A 23,186-nucleotide genomic window follows, 5' to 3' on the forward strand; every position below is an offset into this window, starting at 1 on the left:
GCCCCAGTCTGCGCGCGAATTCCGTGGCGCCAATTGAGGACCGCAGTCGAGCGCCGAGCGGTTCCGGGTGTGACGCGCGAGACAGCGGCGCGCGGGGCCGGCGCGAGGCAAGTGGGGCTGCCGACGCGGGGCTGGGAGACTGGGGGGCGTAGCGCGTGCCGTACGCTCGGGGCCCACGGCTCCGCGGGGTCGGTCGGCTGCAGAGGAGCCGGCGTGGGAGATGCTCAGGGGGCCCAGAGCGTGGCAGGGAAGGGAGAGCGCCCTCAGCGGGTCGCTTGAGGGGGCGGGGGGCGTCCGCGGGGGAGAGAGGGCCAGGTAGAGGGTAGACGAGGGCCGGAGTCCGCAGGACCGGACGGGGTTTGAGGAGAGGCCTGGAGGGGCGGTGCCTCCGCGGGGGGGGGGGCGTGGTCGTAGACGCTCGAGGGGAGGGGCGGGGGGGGCGGAAATGCTTGGTGGGCGGGGCCATGGAGATTGAATGGCCGGGGAGGCGGGCCCACCTGGAAGGGGGTGGGGAAGGGGGGGAGGGGAAAAGTTTGTTACTGGGCGGGGCCAGATGCTAGCAGGCGGGGCCAGGGAAAAGGTTCCAGGAGAGGTGGGGTCGGCTTTAAGTGGGGAGGGAATCCCGCTGGACGGAGGTGGGGCAGAGAGAGAGATCAGTGGAAGGGTCCAGGTCTAGGCAAAGGGCAGACGAAGGGTCGGGAAGCTTCTGTGTAAGGAGAGGTCTGGCTTTGTGGATGCCTGATGAGGGAGCGGAGCTGAGGTGGGGTTGGCCGAGGCCAGGGAAGGGAGGGGGCCCTGGAGAGAGTAAATCAAATGTCTAGGTGTATTGGGTTTATTGTTGCCCGAAGGGGTGGAGGGAAGGTCAGAGGAGCCTGGGGAGCCGAGAGAGAAGGATGTTGATGACCTTAGGTGAGGGGGCGGCTTGAAGGGTAAGGCGAGGCAGGGGCGCACGTGGCTGGTAGAGATGAGCCTTTGGAAAGGGGAGCTGGCATCTGAAAGCTGCGGGGAACCATTGAGGAGAGACGGTAGGGAATGGGATCAAGGACATCACTTCTTGGCCCCCCCCCCCCCCCCCCCCCGTCCCCATTTCAGCCCATTTGAATCTCTCACCTGTTAGTTAGCCTGAGGGAGGCATGAAGGAAAGTCCAGTGGAGTCTAAGTGAGACCTCCTTAATATCCTTTTGTGTTAGGATTCTCTGGGAGTTTGCTAGGCTTGCAGATCCCCCCCCCCCCTCCCCATTCCCAGAATTTCTGATTCAGTGGGCTGGGGTATTGTAAACATAATCCCAGGCTTTCGTGGAGCTGGCACTCTCCATTCCTGGTATCCATCATTGGCTGGCTATGTGGCCCTGAGCAAAAAGTCACTTTCCTTCTCCTGTCTCAGCTTCCCCAGTCGTCTTTGGGGGACGTTGAGCTGTTCTAAGCCTCAGAGGATGAGAGAGAGTAGCGATTTAGGGGAACGGTGTAAAATATTTTCCGTGGGTGGAAGGGGGGGTGGTCAGGGGAGCAGACAGGTCAGGAGATGTGAGCTTTCATTAACGAGAAGAGAAAGACTAAACTGTTTAAAGACCCTTTTATATTTCACTCCTTGCCCTGTGGCTTCCAGGTTTTTGAAAGATCGAAAGATCCTGCTTAGTAATTCTTCAGTAATGATGTTTTTTGTTACCCTGATTTTTTTAAATAAAGGCATATGTGTGGGCCAATGCATTCAGGACCAGGCACTGGTTTAGGCCCTGTGGCCATAATCTGAACAAAGTAGACAAAATCCTTACCTTTATGGAACTCAGCATTTTAGCTCTGCCCTGCTGAATAGAGTAGCAACTAGCCACATATAAATATTCTATCTATCTATTTATTTGTTTTGCGAGAGAGTGTGCAAGAAAGTGATCGGGGGAGGGGCTGCGAGAAAGGGAGAGAGAATCCCAAGCAGATTCTGCAGTGTCAGCACAGAGCCCTACACGGGGTCTCGAACCCACTACCTGAGCCGACACCAGGGGTCTCATGCTTAACCGACTGAGCCCCCCCCCCCCCCCCCCCCCCCCGCCAGGCACCTGCCACATGTACATTTTTAAATTTAAATTAGAAACAAATGAGAAACTCCTCAGCCCCACTAGCTGCGTTTCAAATGCTTGAAGCCCTATGTGGATAGAGTGAGCTTTTTGGACTACGTGGGTACAGAACGTTTCTATCGTGCAGAAAATTGTGTTAGAAGCACTGCTCTAAAGAGTGGGGCAAATTCTAATCTATAAGGTCCGGTTGTGCTAAATACTGGGAAGGATAAGAGGGAGGGGTTAGCACAGCATTCGTGGCAGCGGGGTTGACTGTGGGGGATCTTTTGGAGACGGCGCCAGTGGGATTTACGGGTTGATGAGTTTTGGGCGTGAGAGAAAGAGGTTGAGTCGTTGGTAACTCCAAGAGTTGGTGGTGGTGGTTTTGTTTTCCTTAATATTAAAAAAATTGCGTAGAGTCAACTTCCTCTTTTTGGCGTATGGTTCTGCCGGTTTTGAAACACGTCGAATTACGTGACGATCACTGCGCTCAAGACACGGCACGGTTTCGGGGGGCCTGGGTGGCTCCGTCGGTTAAGCGTCCGACTTCGGCTCAGGTCATGATTTCACGGTTCATAGTTTCGAGCCCCGCGTCGGGCTCTGTGCTGACAGCTCGGAGCCCGGAGCCTGCTTCGGATTCTGTGTCTCCCTCTCTCTCTGCCCCTCCCCTGCTTGCGCTCTCTCTCTCAAAAATAAATAAACGTTCAAAAAATTAAGAAAAAAAAAAAAAGAATAGGTAGCAGTTAAGGACATGGACTCCGGAGCCAGACACCTGTCTTCGGGTCTGTGCAACCCCTCAGGCTGTGTGACTTTGGGCAAATTACTCGACCTCTCTGCTTATCTCGCCTCATTTGTAAAATCACTTTCATCCAGTGCTCAGAGCCAGGCAGGGCGCCTGGCTGCTGGGGGGGGGGGTGGGCAGGGAGGGCATTTCCCAGAGGGAGTGGGAGGCTGGGTAAGTACAATTTTTTCTTTTCTTTTTTTTTTTTTTAAATATGTCTTAATGTTTATTTAATTTTGAGAGTGTGAGCAGGGGAAGGGCAGAGAGAGAGACGGGGAGACACAGAATCCGAAGCAGGCTCCAGGCTCCGAGCTGTCAGCACAGAGCCCGACACGGGGCTCGAACTGACGAACCGTGAGATCGTGACCTGTGTCACAGTTGGACACGGAACCGACTGAGCCGCCCAGATGCCCCTGGATAATGACATTTGAATAATTACATGGGGCCTAGAAATTGAACAGGTAATAGATACGCAGGGTTTCACATGACACCGGGACAGAGGTATGACAGGTCTGGTTCCCACCCTTCCTCCCAGCCGCCTTGGGTGCCCCCAGCCACACCTGTTGGCTTCTTGATTATCCTTCTGTAGTTTCTATCTGGCAAATAAAAGCAATACGAAAGAATAAACAGGATCGTATTTTCTCCTGTTTTATAAAATTAGGAGCATATTACGTATACCGTTCTGCCTCTTTCTTATTTATTATTATTGTTTCAAATGTGACTTAAGTATTCCTAGGGACACCTGGGGGGGGCTCAGTTGGTTAAGCGTCCGACTCTGGTTTTGGCTCAGGTCACGATCTCACGGCTTGTGGGGTTGAGTCCCGCGTCAGGCTCTGCACTGACCGTGTGGAGCCTGCTGGAAATTCTCTCCTTCTCTCTCTGCCCCTCCCCCACCTCAAAACAAACAAACAAACATTTAAAAATATGTATACGTATACTGGGGCGTCTGGGTGGCTCAGTCGGCGGAGCGACCAACTTCTTGGTCTTGGCTCAGGTCATGATCTCAAAATTCACGAGTTCGAGCCCCACATCCGGCTCCACGCTGACAGCACAGAGCCTGCTTGGGATTCTCTCTGTCCCTTTCTCTGCCCCTCCCTTGTTCATGCTCTCTCTCTTAAATAAATAAAACAAAAAAAATTAAAACTATATATATACCTAGAACTTCTTTTTACATCGGCAGGTAGACAGTATCTTCATTCTGCCTTTTTTTTTTTTTTTTTAACTGAAAGAATTCTATAGACTTACAGGAAGTTGTAAAACCAGTACCCCTGTCTTCCCCCAGGGGTGACATACACCCAGAGTCCAATATCAAAACCAGCAAGTTGGCATGGGACGGTACCGGGAACTAGACGACAGAGTTTGTCCAGGGGGGGGTGTGTGTGTGTGCATGCGCGCGTGCATTTTGAACCCATGTGTAAATCTGTGTAACCACAACCACAGTCTGGGTGTGGAAAAGCTCCACAAAGGCACTCACTGTGCTGCCCGTTATGGCCGCTCCCCACCTTTTGTCCCTAAGCTCCGACAAACCCCCGATCTCTTCTCCATCCTGAGTTTTGTCATTTGGAGAATGTTGTGTAAATGGAATAGTACAGTACACAACTTCCTTTCTTTTCTTCTCTGTTTTGTTTTTGTTTTTGTTTTTGTTTTTGTTTTTTTTGTTGGGAGGCTCCACGCCCAACACGGGGCTTGAGCTCAGGACCCCGAGATCAAGACCCGAGCTGAGATCAGGAGTCAGACGCTCAAACGACTGAGCCCCCCAGGCGCCCCAGTACAGAACTTTCTGAGATCGGTATTCTCTGCCTGATATTTTGCCCCTGGTTTCTGTTAGTGGCACACCTTAGAAACTGCTCAGCGGCTGGTTTATATACGCCAGTGGATATAATTTAACGGACTTCCACGTTTCAGGGCCGTTTCGGATATTAGATAATCACCTCAAAACAGTTTTTTTCCCCCTGATTTTAAAACATAACTCCCCCGCAAAAAAAAAAAAACAAATGAAACTGAAAAAAAACAACAACAACAAACTGTAGGTCTTAAGTATGTGTTCATATTAGATAAGAAGAAAGCTCTGTTCCGTCGAGGAGCCTTCTTATCTTGTTCTGACTTGGAGCTTTTTCTTTTTTGTTTTGAGAGAGAAAGAGAGTTCGAGCAGGGGAGGGGCAGAGGGAGAAGGAGACAGAGAATCTTAAGCAGGCTCGATCCCACGACCGGGAGATCGTCACCTGAGCCCAAATCAAGAGCCAGATGCGTAACCGACTGAGCCACCCAAGGTGCCTCCGGAACTTCATCTTTACTAATAAATCCCACCAGCCAGTCATTTTGGTCCATAAAAACGGGAGTTTCATCTCGGTGGAGGAACTCATGTTTCTGACTTTGTGGGGTTTTTTTTCTCTCTGAAAGAAGGAGGGCCGTGTGTTTCGGTCTCTGCACGACCCGTATTCTCACCAACTATTGGGATTTCTGTTTCAGGAACATCTGGCTGGAGAAGAGGAGGAGGAGAAGGGGGAGAGAGAATTCGGACGTCACCATGCAGCGGAGTATCATGTAAGGAAACAACTCCCCCACCCCGCCCTGTCTGTCCTGCACTCTCTAAAGGTCTCTGCTCTTCTCTCTCTCTTTCTGTGCCTTTTCCTGGAAGAACACAAGTCACTCTTCAAATTGGAATTTCCAAGAGTCAGAAGGTAACACAGGGAGCACGATGCGTAGGACAGGGAGTGTGTCGACCCAGAGTTTTGAGCCACGGGGTTCAGAAGTGCTGACCCAGTGCTTTGCAGTCGGTGGTTCGGCCCCCCCAGGGAACAGCCGGCAGCGTCATAACTAGGGGGAAGAGAGGGGGCGCTTCTCATCAGCATCTACTGGAGAAGGGCCAGGCACGCTGCTGGACGACAGTGCACAGGGCAGCCCCCGCCACCAAGAACGGGCGGCCTGAAACATCAGTAGCGCCCAGGTTGGGAAACCCTGTCCTGATGCAGGCCGGCCTCGGGGAAACGAGAAGGGGAAGACCTCGGCTTGTGGAGTTGAAACCGCTCGGTTGGACCCAGCAGTCCCAACTCTCTCACTGGGACTCTGAGGGGGGTCGGAGAGTGTGGAGGGGCCCCTCCCAAAAGGAGTGGATGGATTCTAGGCTGACCCAGTCCTGGACCCCCAGCCCGGAGACCTGGGAGGTCACAGATCACAGGCTCGGTTCTTCTCACATGACGACAAATCTGGGCGTAGCCTGTCCTGGGCGGACAGCGTGTCTGATGGTTTCTTGGCTGGATCGGCTGACTGACTGGCTGCTTTAAAGTCAGCCATTCTGGAACGGGTTTTATTTTTATTTATTTATTTTTTTAAGTGTTTATTTGTTTTACTCTGCGAGAGAGAGAGAGAGAGAGAGAGAGAGGGAGAGAGAGAGAGAACACAAGCCGGGGTGGGGCAGAGAGGGAGGGAGACACAGCATCCGAAGCAGGCTCCAGGCTCCGCGCTGTCAGCAGAGGGCCGGGCGCGGGCCTCGAACTCACGAGCCGCGAGATCATGACCTGAGCCGAAGTCGGACGCTTAACCGACGGAGCCACCCAGGTGCTTCTAGAATGGTTTCAGAAGTACAGAACAGCTGTGCAGACTGTAGAGACCATTGCACACGGCACCCCGGGTTTCCACGGTTGACGCCTCGTGTGCCTGGTCCGTCGGCCACAGGAAGGAGCCGGCTCTGGGACGTTACTGTTGACTACACTCCACGCCGTGTTCAGATTTCAGAGGTTTATCCCTTAACGCTTTTTTCTGTTCCAGGCTGCGTTTCGGAGTCCCATATTCCCTTTCGTTGCCATGCCTCCTCCGTTCCCTTTGGTGTCACTCTGGGGGACGGTTTCTCCGACTTTGTCAGGATGCCTGCAGACGGTCCCCAAATTTGTCCGATGTTGTTGTCACTGGGGTCACGGGCAGTGAAGTGCAGCAGCCTGGCATCACCCTGTAGTAGGGGGCACGGGACATCCCCAGTGACACTGGCCTCCCTCACCCGGTCGGCAGAGCGTGGGCGAGGTGCCTGCACCAATGGGTTCCCACCATCCCTGCTCGGGACTCCGGTCTCCGGAAGCCAGCCACTCGGGCGAGCCAGTCTCAAGTGGAGAGGGGACGCCTTGCCTTGTTTGTCTTCATAAGAGCACTTCATGCCTCCTGACATTTTATATTTAGCGACTTAATATCGCCTCTTTTACTGGGTGTCGACCCCTCGGGGGTGGGGGCTTTGTGTCTGGGTCTCCGCTGAATCCCCGGGGCCCAGCCAGGTCCCCGGCACCTAGGACGTGCTTAGCTGGTACTTGTTGAAGGAAAATTGGGATGCGTCATGGCTGTCGGTGTCAGGATGGGAAATATAAGCAGAGCGTCACCCCGCCCCCGCCCCGGCTGACCGTCACTTTCCTTATCGAAGGGAGTTGTCGCGCGCTGGGACGTCAGTCCGCGTCAGAAGCGATAGAACGGGGCACCGATCCGAGGACTCATTTGTGCTGTATTCATTCCCGTTTTCCCCTCCTCCTGCGTTCCTCTAGGTCATTTTTCCACCCCAAGAAGGAGGGCAAAGCGAAAAAGCCAGAGAAAGAGACCTCCAGCAGAGAGATAGAGCCACCTCCAAAGTAGGTAACGGGGCTAGGACGTGGTGAATTTGTTCCTCTCAATCAGGACCCTCCTGGCTCTAAGTGTTTCGAGCCCCATTCAGAATGTCTTGGAGCCCTAAAAGGAATTTTTTTTTTTGGCTCCGGTAACTGGGAAGTCCAAAGGTAGGTCCGGCTTCAGGCATAGCTGGATTCAGGACCTCAGGGTTGTTAAGGCGGTTGGCAAGTCCGAGAGTCCCAGCAGTAAGACAACATGGGGACGAGCAGTCGGGAGCAGGTTGCGTGCATCAGTCCTACCCCTTACATCCTGTTGGTCAGAACCCGTCACAGGGCCGCGCCTAGCTGCAGGGGAGGCTGGGAAGTATAGTCTCTAGCCAAGAGGCCATGGCCTTCGCCACATCCCAGGGGCTTGTGTGACTGAAGAAGGGAGGCCTTCTCTGCTCTCAGCAGGGACTCCCGTCCGCTCCCCAGCATCGCTCATCACAGGAGGTGGGCACGTAGGATGTGGTAGATGGATGGATGATGAAGAGTGTAGGGAAGGAGGCCTCCAGAAGAAGCCCGTTAAATGCTTGAAAGGAAAGGGAGGGAATGAAACTTAGGGAAGGCGCTGGAACGTTCAGGGCAGTATACCCCCTCTCTGCCTGCTGGAACGCCTCCATTTTCCCACCCTCCAGGGTGGCGCTGAAGGAACGGAACGGAGAGGTGCCTGAGAACGATTCTCCGGTGAAGAGGCCAGGGCGGAAGGCGGCCCGGGTCCTGGGCAGTGAAGGGGAGGAGGAGGACGAAGCCCTCACGCCCTCCAAAGGCCAGGTAGGTTCCCCCCCCACCCCCCAGCCTCCCCGCTGTTTCTGGGAGGAGCCATAATTCGCATCAGCTCCCGGTGGCGCCTGCCCCCCAGGGCTTGTGTGTAAAGAGGGGTCTGTTCACATATGGATCTGAGAGTAACGCATGATACAGACTAAGGGCTCAAAAATAGATGTCCGGTCTCTCCGGAGGTCAGAGGGCTTTTCATCTTTTCCAAAGACATTTGCTTCCGTCCCTCCCTTGCTTAAAAGTCACTTAAGGGGGGGGCGCCCGGGTGGCTCGGTCGGTTGAGCAACTGACTTTGGCTCAGGTCGCGATCTCGCGGTTCGTGAATTCTAGCCCCGCGCGGAGCTCTGTGCTGTCAGCGCAGAGCCTGCTTCGGATCCAACGTCTCTCTCTGTCTCTGCCTCTCCCCGACTCACGCTCGCTCTCTCTCTCTCTCTCAAAAATAAAACGTTAAAAAAAAAAAAGTCACTTAATGGGCAGCTGATTAGTAATCTTAATTCCCTCTGCGGCCTGAATGGCCCTTTGCCACATCCCTGAGTATATTCACGGGGTCCAGGGAGTAGCGGGGGCGCCTTCAGGAGCTTGGACTTTGCCCTGGGGCTGCTGGGGATCCTTGGACCAGTTCTGAGCAGGAGAGAGACGGAAGAGGTGTTGGGTCACTGGCAGCCTTCACGACACTCCTTTGGGGCCCGTATCCATGAGGGTCCAAAGAGGAGCGGGAGACCACGCGAGTGATTTGAACGGAGAGTTTAATACAGAGAATGGTCAACTGGGAATGCGGTTTGCGAGTGGGTGACCGCAGGGGTGAAGGGAAGGGAGAACTCCTTCAGGCAGCGTGGGGGTAGTCACCGCAGGAGGCAGCCCCCACGCCTGGAAGCGGAGAGCCGAAGTTCAGACCTTCAGACGCTGGCTGGCGGGTGCCGGGGTCTCTGAGCTTGCAGGTGGTGCCCTGAAGGCCTGGTCAGATCTTTGAGGAAGGGGCACCGGGCGGAGGGGGCCGGTGTCTGTGGGGCGTCGCGTCGCAGGCCCCGCGAGCGTCGGAAACACCGTAAGTTGGATCCAGCTGGCGCGGGCCCCGTTCCGGGACCACGTGATGCGCGGCGTCACAGCAGAGTGGGAAGGGGGTTCTCAGAGTCCCCGCGTCGTGAGGGAGAGGGGACAGGGTAGGCCGAGAGCTGAGGGGCGATCACTTAATAACTGGCAGGGGGCCCTGTAAGAGGAGTAGGGTAGCACTTGAAACCAAGATACGAGGTAGGAATTTCTTTCTAACGAGCACAGAAAGGCCAGGATGAGTGTGCCAGTCTCCCCGTGTCGAAGACCCGGGCTGCGTCTATACCATTATTTTTATCCCTGGATGCTCTTGTCCCAGTGAATGTTGATATTCAGCCGGTGAGAAGGGCAAGACATTCCTTGGGAAGTGTGCATCATTTTCCCTTATGTTGCCTTGTGTAGAAGTGAGGCTCCTGGCCACACCTAGCTGCAAGGGAGGCTGGGAAGTGTAGTTCTCAGACTCCTGGCCACACCTAGCCGCAAGGGAGGCTGGGAAGTGTGGTTCTCAGACTCCTGACCAGACCTAGCTGCAAGGGAGGCTGAGAAGTGAGGTTCTCACACTCCTGACCAGACCTAGCTGCAAGGGAGGCTGGGAAGTGAGGTTCTCACACTCCTGACCAGACCTAGCTGCAAGGGAGACTGGGAAGTGAGGTTCTCACACTCCTGACCAGACGTAGCTGCAAGGGAGACTGGGAAGTGTGGTTCTCAGACTCCTGACCAGACCTAGCTGCAAGGGAGGCTGAGAAGTGAGGTTCTCACACTCCTGACCAGACCTAGCCGCAAGGGAGGCTGGGAAGTGAGGTTCTCACGCTCCTGACGAGACCTAGCCGCAAGGGAGGCTGGGAAGTGAGGTTCTCACGCTCCTGACCAGACCTAGCCGCAAGGGAGGCTGGGAAGTCAGGTTCTCACGCTCCTGACCAGACCTAGCCGCAAGGGAGGCTGGGAAGTGAGGTTCTCACACTCCTGACCAGACCTAGCCGCAAGGGAGACTGGGAAGTGTGGTTCTCAGACTCCTGACCAGACCTAGCCGCAAGGGAGGCTGGGAAGTGAGGTTCTCACACTCCTGACCAGACCTAGCTGCTAGGGAGGCTGGGAAGTGAGGTTCTCACACTCCTGACCAGACCTAGCTGCAAGGGAGACTGGGAAGTGTGGTTCTCAGACTCCTGACCAGACCTAGCTGCAAGGGAGGCTGGGAAGTGAGGTTCTCACACTCCTGGCCATACCTAGCCGCAAGGGAGGCTGGGAAGTGTAGTTCTCAGACTCCTGACCAGACCTAGCCGCAAGGGAGGCTGGGAAGTGAGGTTCTCACACTCCTGACCACACTAGCTGCAAGGAAGGCTGGGAAATGGGGTTTTTAGTTGGGCCATCATATGCCTAGCTAAAAGTCAAAAGTTCTGCTACTTGAGAAAGAAAGAGTCCATTTAGAAAAATTAGTGTCCGTGATGGGGAGAGTCTGGTACCATGAAATTTCACAGGAGGGTGGAGTGAGGCCCAGGTAAGAGAGGAGGAGGCCTGAACTGGGACTGAACCCTCGACGAGGAGGTGGCCCCTATTCCTCCCCTCACTGTAGAATTGCTCTTTCTTTTGCCTTCCAGAAGCCGGCCCCAGGCTCTCCACAGGTCTCCCCTCCCAGCCCTGTCACATTTCCCGAGGGCAGCCCTCCCCTCTCCAACACCTCTCCTGCGGGCCTCTCCCCAACGGGGATCCCGAAGCGGCGCACAGGTAAGGACACACAGGAAGGATGCCCCTTCCGTGGCTCCTCTTTGTGCACGCGAGGGTTTCTGCACCAGGCGGCCACCCTCATCCCAGCTCTGATCTTAATGTTGTGGTTGAGAGCATGGCTTCACCATCCGCTGGCTGTGTGACCTCGGGTAAATGACTTACCTTCTCTGAGCGTCAATTGCTTTATCTGTAGGACAGAGATGACCAGAGATTAAGAGGAAATAGGCGTAAAGTGCTTGGAATTGGGCCTGGCCCGTAGTGAGGGCTCAGGAAGTGTTGGTTATTCTAACCGTGGTTACGTGCCATCGTGGAGGCAGCGCAGCTCACGGCGGGGGCACGGGGCCGGGGCCACGACGCAAGGGAGGCTTGTGGAGGAGAGATTCCCCAAGCCAAGCCATGAAGGACAAGGAAAAACAAGCAGGGAACGGGGAGGGAAGAGACTTAACGGAAGGAGGCAGCGGGAAGGCCCTTCAGGGCGCCGATGCCCTGGCGTGCTGGAGCTCAGCGCACAGGGTTGGGGACGCCGAGCAGGGACACTGGAGAAGGTCCATGGGAAGCCGGCCTGTGGAGGGGCAGCTGTGTCCCCTGAGGGATCAGGAAGGTCTCGTACAGGGGGAGCACAGGTGAGAGACCCTCGTGTGATGGCAGGCGACGGGTGTCGCAGGTGTGACACATGAAACTAACAGACTGTATGTTAATTACACTCGCGTACAAAAGCTGTAAACAATTTTATGTTTGTTTTTATTTTTGAGAGAGAGAGTGAGCACGAGCGGGGGAGGGGCAGGTTGGGGGCAGGGGGACAGAGGATCTGAAGCAGGCTGTGTGCTGATAGCAGCGAGCCCGACGCGGGGCTCGAATCATGAACCGCGAGATCGTGACCTGAGCCGAAGTCAGTTGCCCAACCGACTGAGCCACCCAGGCTCCATCCCAATTTTTTTTTTAACGGGAAAAAAAAAAAAGAAAGAAAAACAATAGCGGTGGGAATAGGGCACTGTATGTACGTGGGAGCTCAGAACTGAGCCAGCGCGGGGGTTGTGACCCCTTGAGCTGAGCCTTGGAAAGGGATTGGTGCTGACTGCGCGATGCGGCCAAGAGCAGCCTGTACGGAGGCCTCGGGAGGGTGCTCGGGGAATCGCACACCCTGGAATGTTTCTGGAGAATGAAACGCACTTCGGGGAGCAGGGAGACCTTGAAGGCAGTGCGCGGGGAGACAGGAGAGCGGGGCTGGCTCGCGGAGGCCCGCACGTGCTGGGCCAAGGGCCCGGGGCCCGTCCTGGGGGTGCTGGGGCGCCACGGGAGGGCTGCGGGAGGGGGAGGTCATGACGACACAGCTGAGTGGCTCAGGGCTGACGCTGAGATTGGCCCTGGGTTGGGGGGAGGGGGGTTGGAGAATTCTTTTTAGAGGTAATGACCTCCGAACTTTGCCCCAGAGGGCCACCGAGCAGCAGCACGTGCCAGGGCCCGGAGTTGTGACACAGCGTGGCGTGTCTGGGAACAGCAGCAGTTCGGTGGGGGGGGTGGGGGGGGTGGGGGGGGGGTGGAGAAAGGGTTATGTGGCGTGGGAGGAGTTAGAAGGTCAGCTGAAGAGAGCTGAGGTAGGACAGGGGCCCACATCCAAAGACTCTATCCTGCGATGGCTGGTGGGGAGACACGGGCGGCTTTCTGAGCGAGGAGGAGGACCGTGCCGGCCGCGGCTGAGAGCAGGTCCCTCTGCGGCCATGCGCAGGAGCCACCGGGTCCAGGAGGCCGGGGAGAAGGTGACAGATGGCGATAAAAAAGACTGCAGTTGCCTTTTCGGTGAATTCCTCACCGTGCTTGAGCATCCGCTTGGGGTCTTCCAGAAGCGGCCTCAGAAGTTCCAGAACAAGAGTGCAAATGCGAGTCGTTTGTTTTGGGAAGCACAGAGAACGCAGACCGTGAGGGATTCAGGGAAGGCGGCCCAGCCGGGAGAAGATGGGCGTTCATGGTGGCTCCTTCGGTTTACGTGAGTCACTAGCGAGGGCCCGTCGCGGGACCCGTTGCTTCCTGGCCTCTCGCAGACGTCTGAGGCCCCGGAAGAGCCATCCGGGACACGCACTGATGGTCAGGTCTTAGGGGTGCAGGCAGGGCACTGAGGGGGTCTGCTAGAGTCCTCCCTGGGTCCTGAGCCGAGCGCATCACCGCGTCACTAACTTTTGGGGGTTGTTTTCACTCTGCACAGGCGGACGAGCGAGGCACAGAGAAATTAAGTAACTTGCTCCGGGGTCACACAGCCAGGAGGCAGCACAGCTTGAAGGATGAGGCCGGCCTCGGGGCAGAAGGGGGGGGTCCCAGAGACTTCTCCAGGGGCCCCCATCACTGATGGGCCTGAGCTCACTGGGGAGGGGGGCAGACAGGCCAGCGAGGTCAGCCCTACCGTGCCCTTTGCCTTCCCAGCTCGGAAGCAGCTTCCTAAACGGCCGATTCAGGATATCCTGGAAGAACAGAACGAGGATGAGGACAGAGAGGCAAAGAGGAAGAAGGAAGAAGGTGAGTCACCAGGAGGAGGGAGAGAGAGGGAGAGAGTGTGTATATGGCGGGAATCTGGAAGGGTGGGGGCCTCTCCGATGGGACAGGGTGTTAGGATCCCCGATTTGATGCCTGTGTCCCTGGATCCAGATGTGGCTGTCAGAACCCACTCACCACCCCCCCCCCCCCCCCAGCCTAGGCGTCGCTGTTGTGAAAACGTTTTGAAATCCATTCTTTGGGCCGCTGCAATTTAGTGTTAATTCGTACACAGTTTGGCCCATTTTTATCTTCTGTTTGTTTGGATGGAAAATCGTTTCCTCTCTATCACGTCTTTTGCCTGAGAGATTTTATCAGGAAGCAGAGATCCCCAGCCTCTCACAGCGCCCTTAGTGTCTCAGTGATTTTTTTTTTCTGGCCCCACCCGCCCCCCCCCCTCCCCAACCAGGCCACGACCTCAGTGGCTCCGTCCGTTAAGTAGTTACGTCCAGACGACTGTTTATGTTCTAGAAACCTGGGCGTTGGAGAAAATGGTGCGCGCACATCGAAAGGGAAAGCAGTTATTTTTTTGGTCCGTCCTTAGTCACGATCAGTGACTAAATAGGATGTCTCCTGGCCTCTGCACAATCTCTCAAACTGTGGAATCTGATTGAAGACTGCCCCTCTGGTTTCCTGTTCCACATTGATTTTTGTGCAAAGTTTTTTGTTTTTTGTTTTTTTTGTTGTTGTTGGGGTTTTTTTTTTGTTTTTTTTGTTTTTTGTTTTTTTTACCACGGCCACCAATGAAAGCCCAGCTTTGCAGAAAGGTAATCCAAGGATAGAGGTCAAAGGATACTGGAATCTGATACCTCGAGCTAGTAGTTCCTGTAGTGTCCACCAGATGTCGCCATTTCCCCTTGGAACCTTAAACGATCCTACCTTGTGGGGGGGGGGGGGGGACTTGCAGCTCTGTGCATATGAAATGGGGGGGAGGAAATGCCACCGTAAAGATCTGATCCATTGGTCATTTGGGGGCCCGTGTGAGATTCTACCAGTTATAGCCTTTGCCACTGCCAGTGTTTGTTAGGCTCAACTTCCCCTGGGCACACGTGACTTCCTGTTGGCCATTTTTAGTCGGTATCCATTCGTACTGTGAATTGTGCGTTTTTAGCCAGCATTAGTGCGTGGGGTCACGGGAGGGCGGGTAGCTTCTTGATACTAAGGCACGTTTTTCTCAAGTTCACATGCTTTTTTTTTTTTTTTTTTAATCATTTATTTCTGAGACAGACACAGAGCATGAGAGGGGGAGGGGCAGAGAGAGAGAGAGGGAGACCCAGAATCTGAAGCAGACTCCAGGCTCTGAGCTGTCCGCGCAGAGCCCGACACGGGGCTCAAACTCGCAAACCCTGAGATCGTGACCTGAGCCGAAGTCGGTCGCTCAACCGACTGAGCCACCCAGGCGCCCCATCAGTTTAAAAAATTTTTACTTTTTACCCATATCAGGTTATCACATGCGTTTGGGACTCTTTCTGGTTGTATTTTGCGGTGAATAATTCTAAAAGTTGCTAAGACGGCACTGACTGTGTCCAGGTCTGGTTGCCCAGGCAAAGGAACACAGGGTTTGGATTGTGTTGAGGGTCCCGCCGTGCTTGGGGCTGACCAAGAACGGACTGTCACACCTCCTATCACTTTACAGATATACTTGACTGGCACATAGGAGTAGCCGGGGGCTGACCGTCTCGGGACTTGAAATGTCTTGGGGGAGTCAGAGTGATTCTTTTTTGCCATCTGACTTTTCTGTCTGTTATCCAAAGCAGAGACCCCAACAGAAAGCCTCACAGAGCCTGAATTGGCCCAAAAGGAGGAAGCAGAAGGGGACCGGCCCACGACGCCCGCTGAGCACTTAGAGACCTCCCGTGAGTTTCCGGTCCTCTGCCTCCAGCCCGCCCCGGCTCTCTGGCTTTGGGTCGGATGTCTTCGGAGGCCAGTTAATTTTCAACACGACATAGCTCCTCAAATGTGTTGTTTAAATGCAAATTCTAGGAGGGGCACCTGGGTGGCTCGGTCGGTTGAGCGTCCGACTTCGGCTCAGGTCACGATCTCGCGGTTCGTGAGTTCGAGCCCCGTGTCGGGCTCTGTGTTGACGGCTCAGAGCCTGGAGCCTGCTTTAGATTCTGTGTCCCCCTCTCTCTCCGCCCCACCCCTGCTCGTGCTCTGTCTTTCAAATATGAATAAACATTAAAAAAGATGCAAATTCTAGGGGAGCCGTAAGTTTTATTACCGTTCTTACGGTTATAATTTCCCCCCTGTGTGTGTGGGTAAAGAAAAAAGAGCTGGGCGTCCTCCAATAAGATACTTGTATCTCTGCGAAATCACAGGTACTAAGTGCTGCTAACTGAGCGGGAATTTATGAAGTTAGACAGTATAGTTACCCTCACAGGCCAGAGCACAAGCCCACAGCTGGGCGTCCGTGAGACTCCTGTGTGAGAAAGGACACCATGGGCGCATTTTGAGGATACAAATTGCATCCGATTTGCTGCAACGGCAGGAGAAGCGGGAGTGTTTTCTTCTAATCGTGCTGAGATTTCTTTTTACCGCCGTTCGTGTAACGTCTCCAGTTTCAGGCCAGATGCCGAGCAGAACCCTTAGTACTTGACGCAAAAGCTTCAGGCCCAAGAGGCTCAAAACTTACGCGCGGAGAGAAAAGGGGCAGAACAGGGGCCGTTTTCCACCTGGGGCGTCAGAATGACCTGGGGTTACAAATGAAGTTTCGGGTTGGATGTTGGCGTCTCCAGCTGACCCTGTGTCTCGCTTTAGCAGCCGAGCCCCCGACAGACAGCACCTCAGAGCCTGAGGTGGCCAGAAAGCAGGAAGCACGGGAGGGGGACCAGGCTAAGCCTCCCCCCAGAGCTCCCAAGACAGTCAGCAGTTTCTTCGGTGAGTGTCTCCCACCCATCAGCTCCCAGCCGCGCGGGGAGGAGGCCGGTGGGCCTTTCTCCGGAGCACGCCCTGCCCTACCCCTGCCCTACGGAAGGCCTGACCCCTCTCTCCTGGCCTGATGGGCCGAGAGGAGTTGGGCAGTGGGGGCTCTCAGGAGGAAGGGCCCACAGTTTCCTGACTTCATTCCCAGCTCCCCGGAAGCCGGCGACCAAGAAAGAAGGGAAAGAAGAGGGACCTGGCGCCCCTAGAAAGGAGGAGGCCAAAGGGTGAGTTGATATCGACTGTCGAGTAGCGAGGACAGGGCATTAAAGGGGGTAGCGCAGTGGGTCCGAATTCTCTTGATTTTATCCCTGTAAAGACGAGACCGATAATCACCAAAAATTCTCTTAGCTTTAAAAATCTGTGATTACGGTAGGGCCTGAAGGACTCCGCCGGTTTGGGCGTCCGACTTTGGCTCCGGTCACGATCTCGCAGTGCGTGGGTTCGAGCCCCGCGTCGGGCTCTGCGCTGACAGCTCAGAGCCTGGAGCCCGCTTTGGATTCTGTGTCTCCCTCTCTCTCTCTCTCTGCCCCTCCCCGCTCGCACCCTGTCTCTCTCTCTCTCCCTCTCTCTCTCAAAAATAAAATAAAATAAAAAAAAAAGCACGCAAAGAATTTTTTGAAAAGCTGTGATTACAGTTAATTCTTTTTTTTTTTTTTTAAAGTTTATTTGTCGATTTTGAGAGAGTGCACGCACAGGCGTGCACGACCAAGGGAGGGGCAGAGACAGAGGGAGAGAGAGAATCCCAGGCAGGCTCCGCGCTTGCCAACGCAGAGCCGGATGGGGGCTCGATCTCCCAAACTGCGAGATCCCGACCCGGGCGGAAGTCAGGAGTCGGGCGTTCAACCGACGGAGCCACGCAGCCTCTGTCCGGTGAACTATTCCGCTAAAAATGTTTTGGGGAGTCTTACCGTCAGTTTTGTGCCCCAGTTGAGACGTTGTTGGCGGGAGTAAAGGGCACCGTTTCAGCACGCGACATCGCTATGGGAACGCTGGCTCCTCTTGAACACCTACTGTGCGTCGGGTAGAGCGCTAAAGGTTTCTTTTACGCTGTTGCATTTCATTTTGCAGCACTCTTGTGGCAAAAAAGGGCATTTTAGCCATGTTACAGGCATTGGAACCATTAGCCCAGAGAGGCTGCGTTAGCTTCCCTGGGTCACACAGGAAGACGGGGGTAGGGCCGGGCCTAGGACTTGGGTCCCCCTGAATCCTGGGCGTGCTCCTCCTCAGTTCTGGCCCGTCTGGCCTTCTGGGTACGTGCGTGTGCTTATGCGTCCAGAAAAAAGTTTCTCTGACGAAATCGGTGGCCTACTGCCTACAAGGCTTTGTATCCTGGTTGGTTTTGTCTTCCCTAAAGTTTATTTTGAGAGAGAGAAAGCATATGTGTGGGGGGGTGGGGGGGTGGGGAGGGGCATCGAGAGAGGGAAAGAGAGAATCCCAAGCAGGCTCTGCGTGGTGCCAGATGCAGGGGCTCGAGCCCACGAACCATGAGCTCCTGACCTGAGCCGAAACCAAGAGTCGGACTCTTAACCGACTGAGCCACCCTGGCGCCCCCGTCCTGTTACCTATTTCACGTGATACCGAGATCATTCTTCCGACTCCATTCCAAGCCCGATTACTCGTCCGTCTCCGATGGCTGCCTCCAGGAGACAGACAAACGTTCGGGACGTCCAGTTTTTCTCACCTTGGAAATGGGGAGATACCGGTGACCACACTCGCTTTCATCCAGCAGTCACTGTGCATAGGCTCTGTCGGTATCCCCATTTCACAGACGAGGAAGGTGAGGCCTGAAGGCAGGACGGTATCGTGGAGTGGTGAGAAGTCCCAGCTCCTCCTTGGCCAGCTGTGTGACCTTGGGGAAGTGCCTTAGCCTTTCTGTGCCAGTTTCCTCCCGAGGGTTGGAAACGTTTGGCTAGGGCCTGGCCACTGCCAAGCTCGGCAGGCTGTAGCTGCTACTATTGTTCCCGTTAGTATTCATTTATCGTCGGTGCCTCGCGTAGGTCACGGGTGGGGAGGGAGGCCCGCGCGCTGAGATTTGAACCAGGCGGCCTGGCTGTAGAATTTCTTAACTGCTGTGCTGTCTCTCATACGAACCGTACGGTCGACCGGACGACCACCACCTAGGAAATGCTTCCCCTGAGGAGCCCCCACGCACGCCCCGTCCGGCTCAGCCGCACAGGCCCGTCTGTGCATCAGAGTCCGCGCAAGAGCTGGAAAAATTCCCCGAGTCTTCTCTCCCACCCTCTTGTGCCTCCCCAGTTTTGAGGTAGATACGGGCCTGAGGCTGGGGAGTCCGGGTCATTTTAAAAACGCTCCCCACAGGGGCGCCTGGGTGGGTCCGTCAGTTAGGTATGTGACTCTTGATTTCGGCTCAGGTCGTGATCTCGCGTTTCATGGGTTCGAGCCCCGCATTGGGCTCTGTGCTTTGGGTTCTCTCCCTCTCTCTGCCCCTCCCACACGCACACACACACACACACACACTCTCTCTCTCTCAAAATAAATTAATTAATTAACTAAAACTTTTTTAAAAAGCTCCCCATAGAGTGCACCAAGGAGGGGGCGCCCCTCACCATAATTCCTTTTTTTTTTTTTTTAATTTTTTTTTTACATTTATTTATTTACTTTTGAGAGACAGAGAGAGACAGGGCATGAGCGGGGGAGGGGCAGAGAGCGAGGGAGACACAGAATCCGAAGCAGGCTCCAGGCTCCGAGCGGTCAGCACAGACGGACGGGGTTCGAACTCACAAACCGTGAGATCATGACCTGAGCCGAAGTCGGACGCTCAGCCCCCCTTCACCGTAATTTCTTAACCCTCACGACAACGTGTGATGGGGGGGACTCTTGGGAGCTCCGTGGTACAGGCGAGGGCACCATGGTTCAGAGAGAGGAAACTGCTCTCTCAGGGTGACGCGGCTGCTCGGGGAGGGAACGGGGACGGGAACCCAGATGGGTCTGACTGCACAGTCTGGACGCGAGCGGCTCTGGCAGAGTCAGTGTGAGGCATTTCCGGAGGCATTTAGAACGGGGAGGTTTGGAACGCCATCTCTGGGGCTGCGCTGCTTGTCATACGACCCTGCGTCGGCTGGAGCTACTCCCACCTACAAGTATCTGGGAAACAGGGTTACAAGAGTCCCCGGTGGGGCTCATTGCGAACAGAGGCAGTGCTCTGAGCACAGTGCCTGGCCCTTTGCGGCACCCAGAGACGGCACCCTTTTCCTGCTGTTCCATCCAGAGAAAGTAAGGGAGACGTTGGTTGGGAAACCCGAGGGGTCCCTAGCCTCTTAGAATGGACTGTAAAAAGCAGCCAGATCATGCTGGCCACCCCCCCCCCCCCCAGCCACGCTGACCCCTTTTCCATTCCTTAAACGTGTCACGTGCGTGTCTACCTCAGGGCCTTTGCACTGGCTGTTGCCGTGCCTGGAGTGCTCTTCTCCCCGATACCCAGTCTGCTCACGCCTCAGGTTATTCTGCCCAAACATCTCCTGCCCCACCTCTTCCTCAGATCTAGCACCTTCTATCCCACTGTGCCCCCCCCCCCACCACTTGGTTTTAAATGTTTCTTAATATCGAAATCGTTTGCTTCTGTGTTTTGTTTTGTCTCGTTGCCGCTGACTCTCCCACTAGAGTGGAAGCTCCAGGCTCACCAACTTCGTTTTCGTTCCTTTGTGTGCCCTCGTGCCTCGGACGGTGTCGGGTGCACAGCAGGTGCTCCAGAAAGTGTCAGTCGAAGGGGCGGCTCTGCTTTGCCCCAGGTGTCTGATCTCCCCTTTGCCTCCACAGACCCCTGGACCCCCCCGGCTACAATCCGGCCAAGAACAACTACCATCCCGTTGACGACGCCTGCTGGAAGCCGGGCCAGAAGTGAGGCTTCTCCCGCCCCCGACTGCCTTCCTCGCGCCCCTGTCGCCGGGTGCCTCTCCCTGGAGGCCTCCGTTGGAGGGAACTGCCACGTCCCTCGTGTCCACGTTCAGGGGACACAGGCAGCAGCGTGGAAAGCGTGGGGAGGCAGGTGGACAGACGATGGACGGCGTGGGTTGTATGCACTGCCCCGTATCTCTCTTCCTCCCCCAGGGTCCCTTACCTGGCTGTGGCCCGGACATTTGAGAAGATTGAGGAGGTTTCTGCTCGGTAATCTGTCGGACCCCCCTGTGGGGGGGGGGGGGGGGGAGGGACGCCTCCTGCTGCCTGGTCCCTTCACCCTCCCTCCCTCTCATGGCCATGGCCCTGGGAGCAGCTGCGAGGCCTCTTGGGCCCCAGGCTCGGAAGGCCCCTGCCCCGTGCTTCTGTCTGTTTCTGTTGATCAGAACGGGACGTGCTAGGGGAGAGAACCCCGATCCCTGGGGTGGGGACACCGCCTCCTCCCTATGACGTGAGCTCCGTCTACCCGCATTTGGTGAGAAGTCGCCGCAGCCCGGCTGATTTCCTCGCCCTTACCGTGAGGAGGTCCGGGTGTTGGGTACAGCGAGAACCCCACTCCCAGTGAGCGCTGCAAGGGCCCCTGGGGCCCTGGGCTGCCTGGACCTGGTCCCCGTTCCACCCCGTCCTGCGCCCCACCCCCCCATCCCTGTGTATTCAATCGGTGTTGTCAGGGGGCCCACCTCATTCTGGTCCCTGATGCTCCATCAGCATTGTTTCCGGATCTTTCCATGTTGCTTTAAGTAGGTCTCACCCCTTTTAACCGCGCTGTGGGATTCTTTCATTTTCGTACATCGCGGAGTGTTTAGGCTGTTCCCAGTGCTTCAGCGTGTGTCTTTGTGAACACGGGAGGCGCCTCCTCTGGGGCCCAGAGGGTGCGGGAAGGGCCAGGAAGGCCAGACCTGTGGGCAGCGGAGCCAGTGCCCAGCCCCGGGCGCAGACAGGTCTGGGAGTGGGCCCCGTCCCGGCTGCTTCCTGGCTGTGTGACCGTGGGCGGGTGGCCTGACCTCTCTGAGCTTCGGCCTCCGCATAAGGAAAGTGAAGATCATCCGTCTCGGGTTTGCTCGGAGGGGGTGCCAGGGTGGCACAGCGAGGTGCCTAGTAAGTACTTTTAGGAGGTGCTGTTGGCAGTCACTGAGTTCAGGAGGACTGTGGGTGACTGTCCAGTCCCCATGATCCCCAGTTGGAGGGTTTTACAACTTTTTTTTAGGCTCTTTAGAAATAACTGTAAACTTCGAGAAAAATCGTAGAAATGGCACAGGGAGCCCCCACGTACCCGTGATCAGCTTTCTCTAACGTTGACGTGTTTACGCCGGCAGGGGGATGGTTACCGAGACCGCGATGTCAGCGTTAGCGCGGGCTATTATGTGACGCGCAGACGTCATTTGTGTCTGGCTGGTTTCCCCCTTTGCGTTGGCTTTGCTAGGCCGGGACCCACCCTGGACCCTCGCCCTGACCCTGACCCCTGCCTGTGGTGCGTGGTCACCCTGTCTCCTTGTCTCCATCCTCGACGGCTTCTCGGTCTTTCTTGGTCCAGCCTGGGGACTTTGCAGAAGTCTCACTTTGGGTCTGTGTGACGTTTCCTCGAGAGCTGATTCAGGCGGGGCGCCTGGGGGGCTCAGTCAACTGAACGTGCGACTCTCGCTTCCGGCTCAGGTCGTGATCTCACGGTTTGTTGGCTTTGAGCCCCGTGTTGGGCTCCTTGCTGACAGTGTGGCACCTGCTTAGGACTCTCTCTCTCTCCCTCCCTCTCTCCGTCCCCCACTCTCACTCTCTCTTTCTCTCAAGATAAATCAACTTAAAAAAAAAAAAAAAAAAGGAAGTTGAGGTTTCTACTCCTGAAATCGTTACTGCACTATTTTCTAACTGGCAAGTAAAGTCCCATCGTGAGGCCCCGGGTAGACCTCAGTTTGGGGGGCAAGCCGTTCCGCCAGCTTCGGAGCCAGTGGTGCGTCCGCCTGTGACGGTCACGTCTGGGGGGTCTGCTCGGCGGGCTTCGTGGTCCTCCCGTGTCTCCTCCATGGGAATAGACTGAGCTCCTCTGTCCAGTTAGGCTGCCTGGATGTGCGCTTAACGAACGTGAACACGTTCCTACAGACTTCGTGACATGGACAGAGGCATTGTACGTTTACTTGTGTTTTTTTTTTTTTAAAGCTTATTTTGAGAGGCGGAGAGAGAGAGAGAGAGAGAGAGAGAGAGCACAAGCAGGGGAGGTGCAGAGAGAGAGAGAGAGGGAGAGAGAGAATCCCAAGCAGGCTCCACGCTGTCCACACAGAGCCTGATGCGGGGACCAAACTCGCGAACCCGGGAGATCATGGCCTGAGCCCAAGTGAGGAATGGGACGCTGAACCCACTGAGCCGCCCGGGCGTCCCTAACGTGGTCGTGCTTCTAGAGCCAGCGCAGCTCAGTGGCTGGGAGCGCGGGTCCTGGAGCGGACGGCCTCGGGTCACCTCTCAGCTTGAGTCGCACGGGCTCTGTGACCTCGGGCGAGTTCCATGATGGCTGTACGCCTCAGTTTCCTCATCTGTGCAGTGGGGGTGATAGGAGCATCTGTGTGATGGGGGAGCCGTGAGATTTCAGTGAGCGGAAACACACAGATGCTTGGAAGCGGCCCCCGGCACCTAGACGGCACTCCGTGCTCCCATCATCCTCTGTGGATGGTCCTCCCCGTCTCCGTCGTAAGCAGGGACCGGGCTCACCCTCCTACCAGCAGCCTGTGGCTGTGCCGGGGCCTGGGCTCAAGCCTTTTGTCTTCTTCTCTCCCGGGTCCCTTTCCCCCCCACCCCCAGCTTTGACCCTAACCTGCCAGCGGCTCACACCCCGTCCCCCCC

The 23,186-nt window shown here is 55.8% G+C and overlaps 1 protein-coding gene and 1 long non-coding RNA gene across 5 annotated transcripts in view; one reads left to right on the top strand and one right to left on the bottom strand.

The window, feature by feature from the left end:
* The first annotated feature begins 23 nt into the window (after nt 1-23).
* The window catches only part of LIG1 (DNA ligase 1), a 44,613-nt gene continuing 21,450 nt past the window's right edge, over nt 24-23,186 (top strand). Inside the window, exons 1-11 of one of the 4 annotated variants that reach the window (XM_078439597.2) lie at nt 24-107; nt 5,299-5,373; nt 7,353-7,436; nt 8,090-8,225; nt 10,871-10,997; nt 13,413-13,505; nt 15,275-15,376; nt 16,278-16,397; nt 16,591-16,666; nt 20,220-20,300; nt 20,511-20,567. In XM_078439597.2, the coding sequence (XP_078295723.2) occupies nt 5,357-5,373; nt 7,353-7,436; nt 8,090-8,225; nt 10,871-10,997; nt 13,413-13,505; nt 15,275-15,376; nt 16,278-16,397; nt 16,591-16,666; nt 20,220-20,300; nt 20,511-20,567 (893 nt within the window). In that variant the 5' untranslated portion in view covers nt 24-107; nt 5,299-5,356. The remainder of the gene's footprint in view (nt 108-5,298; nt 5,374-7,352; nt 7,437-8,089; nt 8,226-10,870; nt 10,998-13,412; nt 13,506-15,274; nt 15,377-16,277; nt 16,398-16,590; nt 16,667-20,219; nt 20,301-20,510; nt 20,568-23,186) is intronic. The other 3 variants (XM_078439599.2, XM_078439598.2, XM_078439600.2) reach the window with 3 other exon arrangements.
* Nucleotides 22,158-23,183, bottom strand: LOC132690789 (uncharacterized). The gene is made up of 2 exons (XR_009615500.3): nt 22,454-23,183; nt 22,158-22,370 (listed from the first exon to the last, which is right to left on the bottom strand). It is a non-coding gene; the product is annotated as an uncharacterized LOC132690789 (long non-coding RNA).

Source organism: Panthera onca, chromosome E2 (assembly GCF_046562875.1).
Source record: "Panthera onca isolate mPanOnc1 chromosome E2, mPanOnc1 haplotype 2, whole genome shotgun sequence".
NCBI classification, from domain to species: domain Eukaryota; kingdom Metazoa; phylum Chordata; class Mammalia; order Carnivora; family Felidae; genus Panthera; species Panthera onca.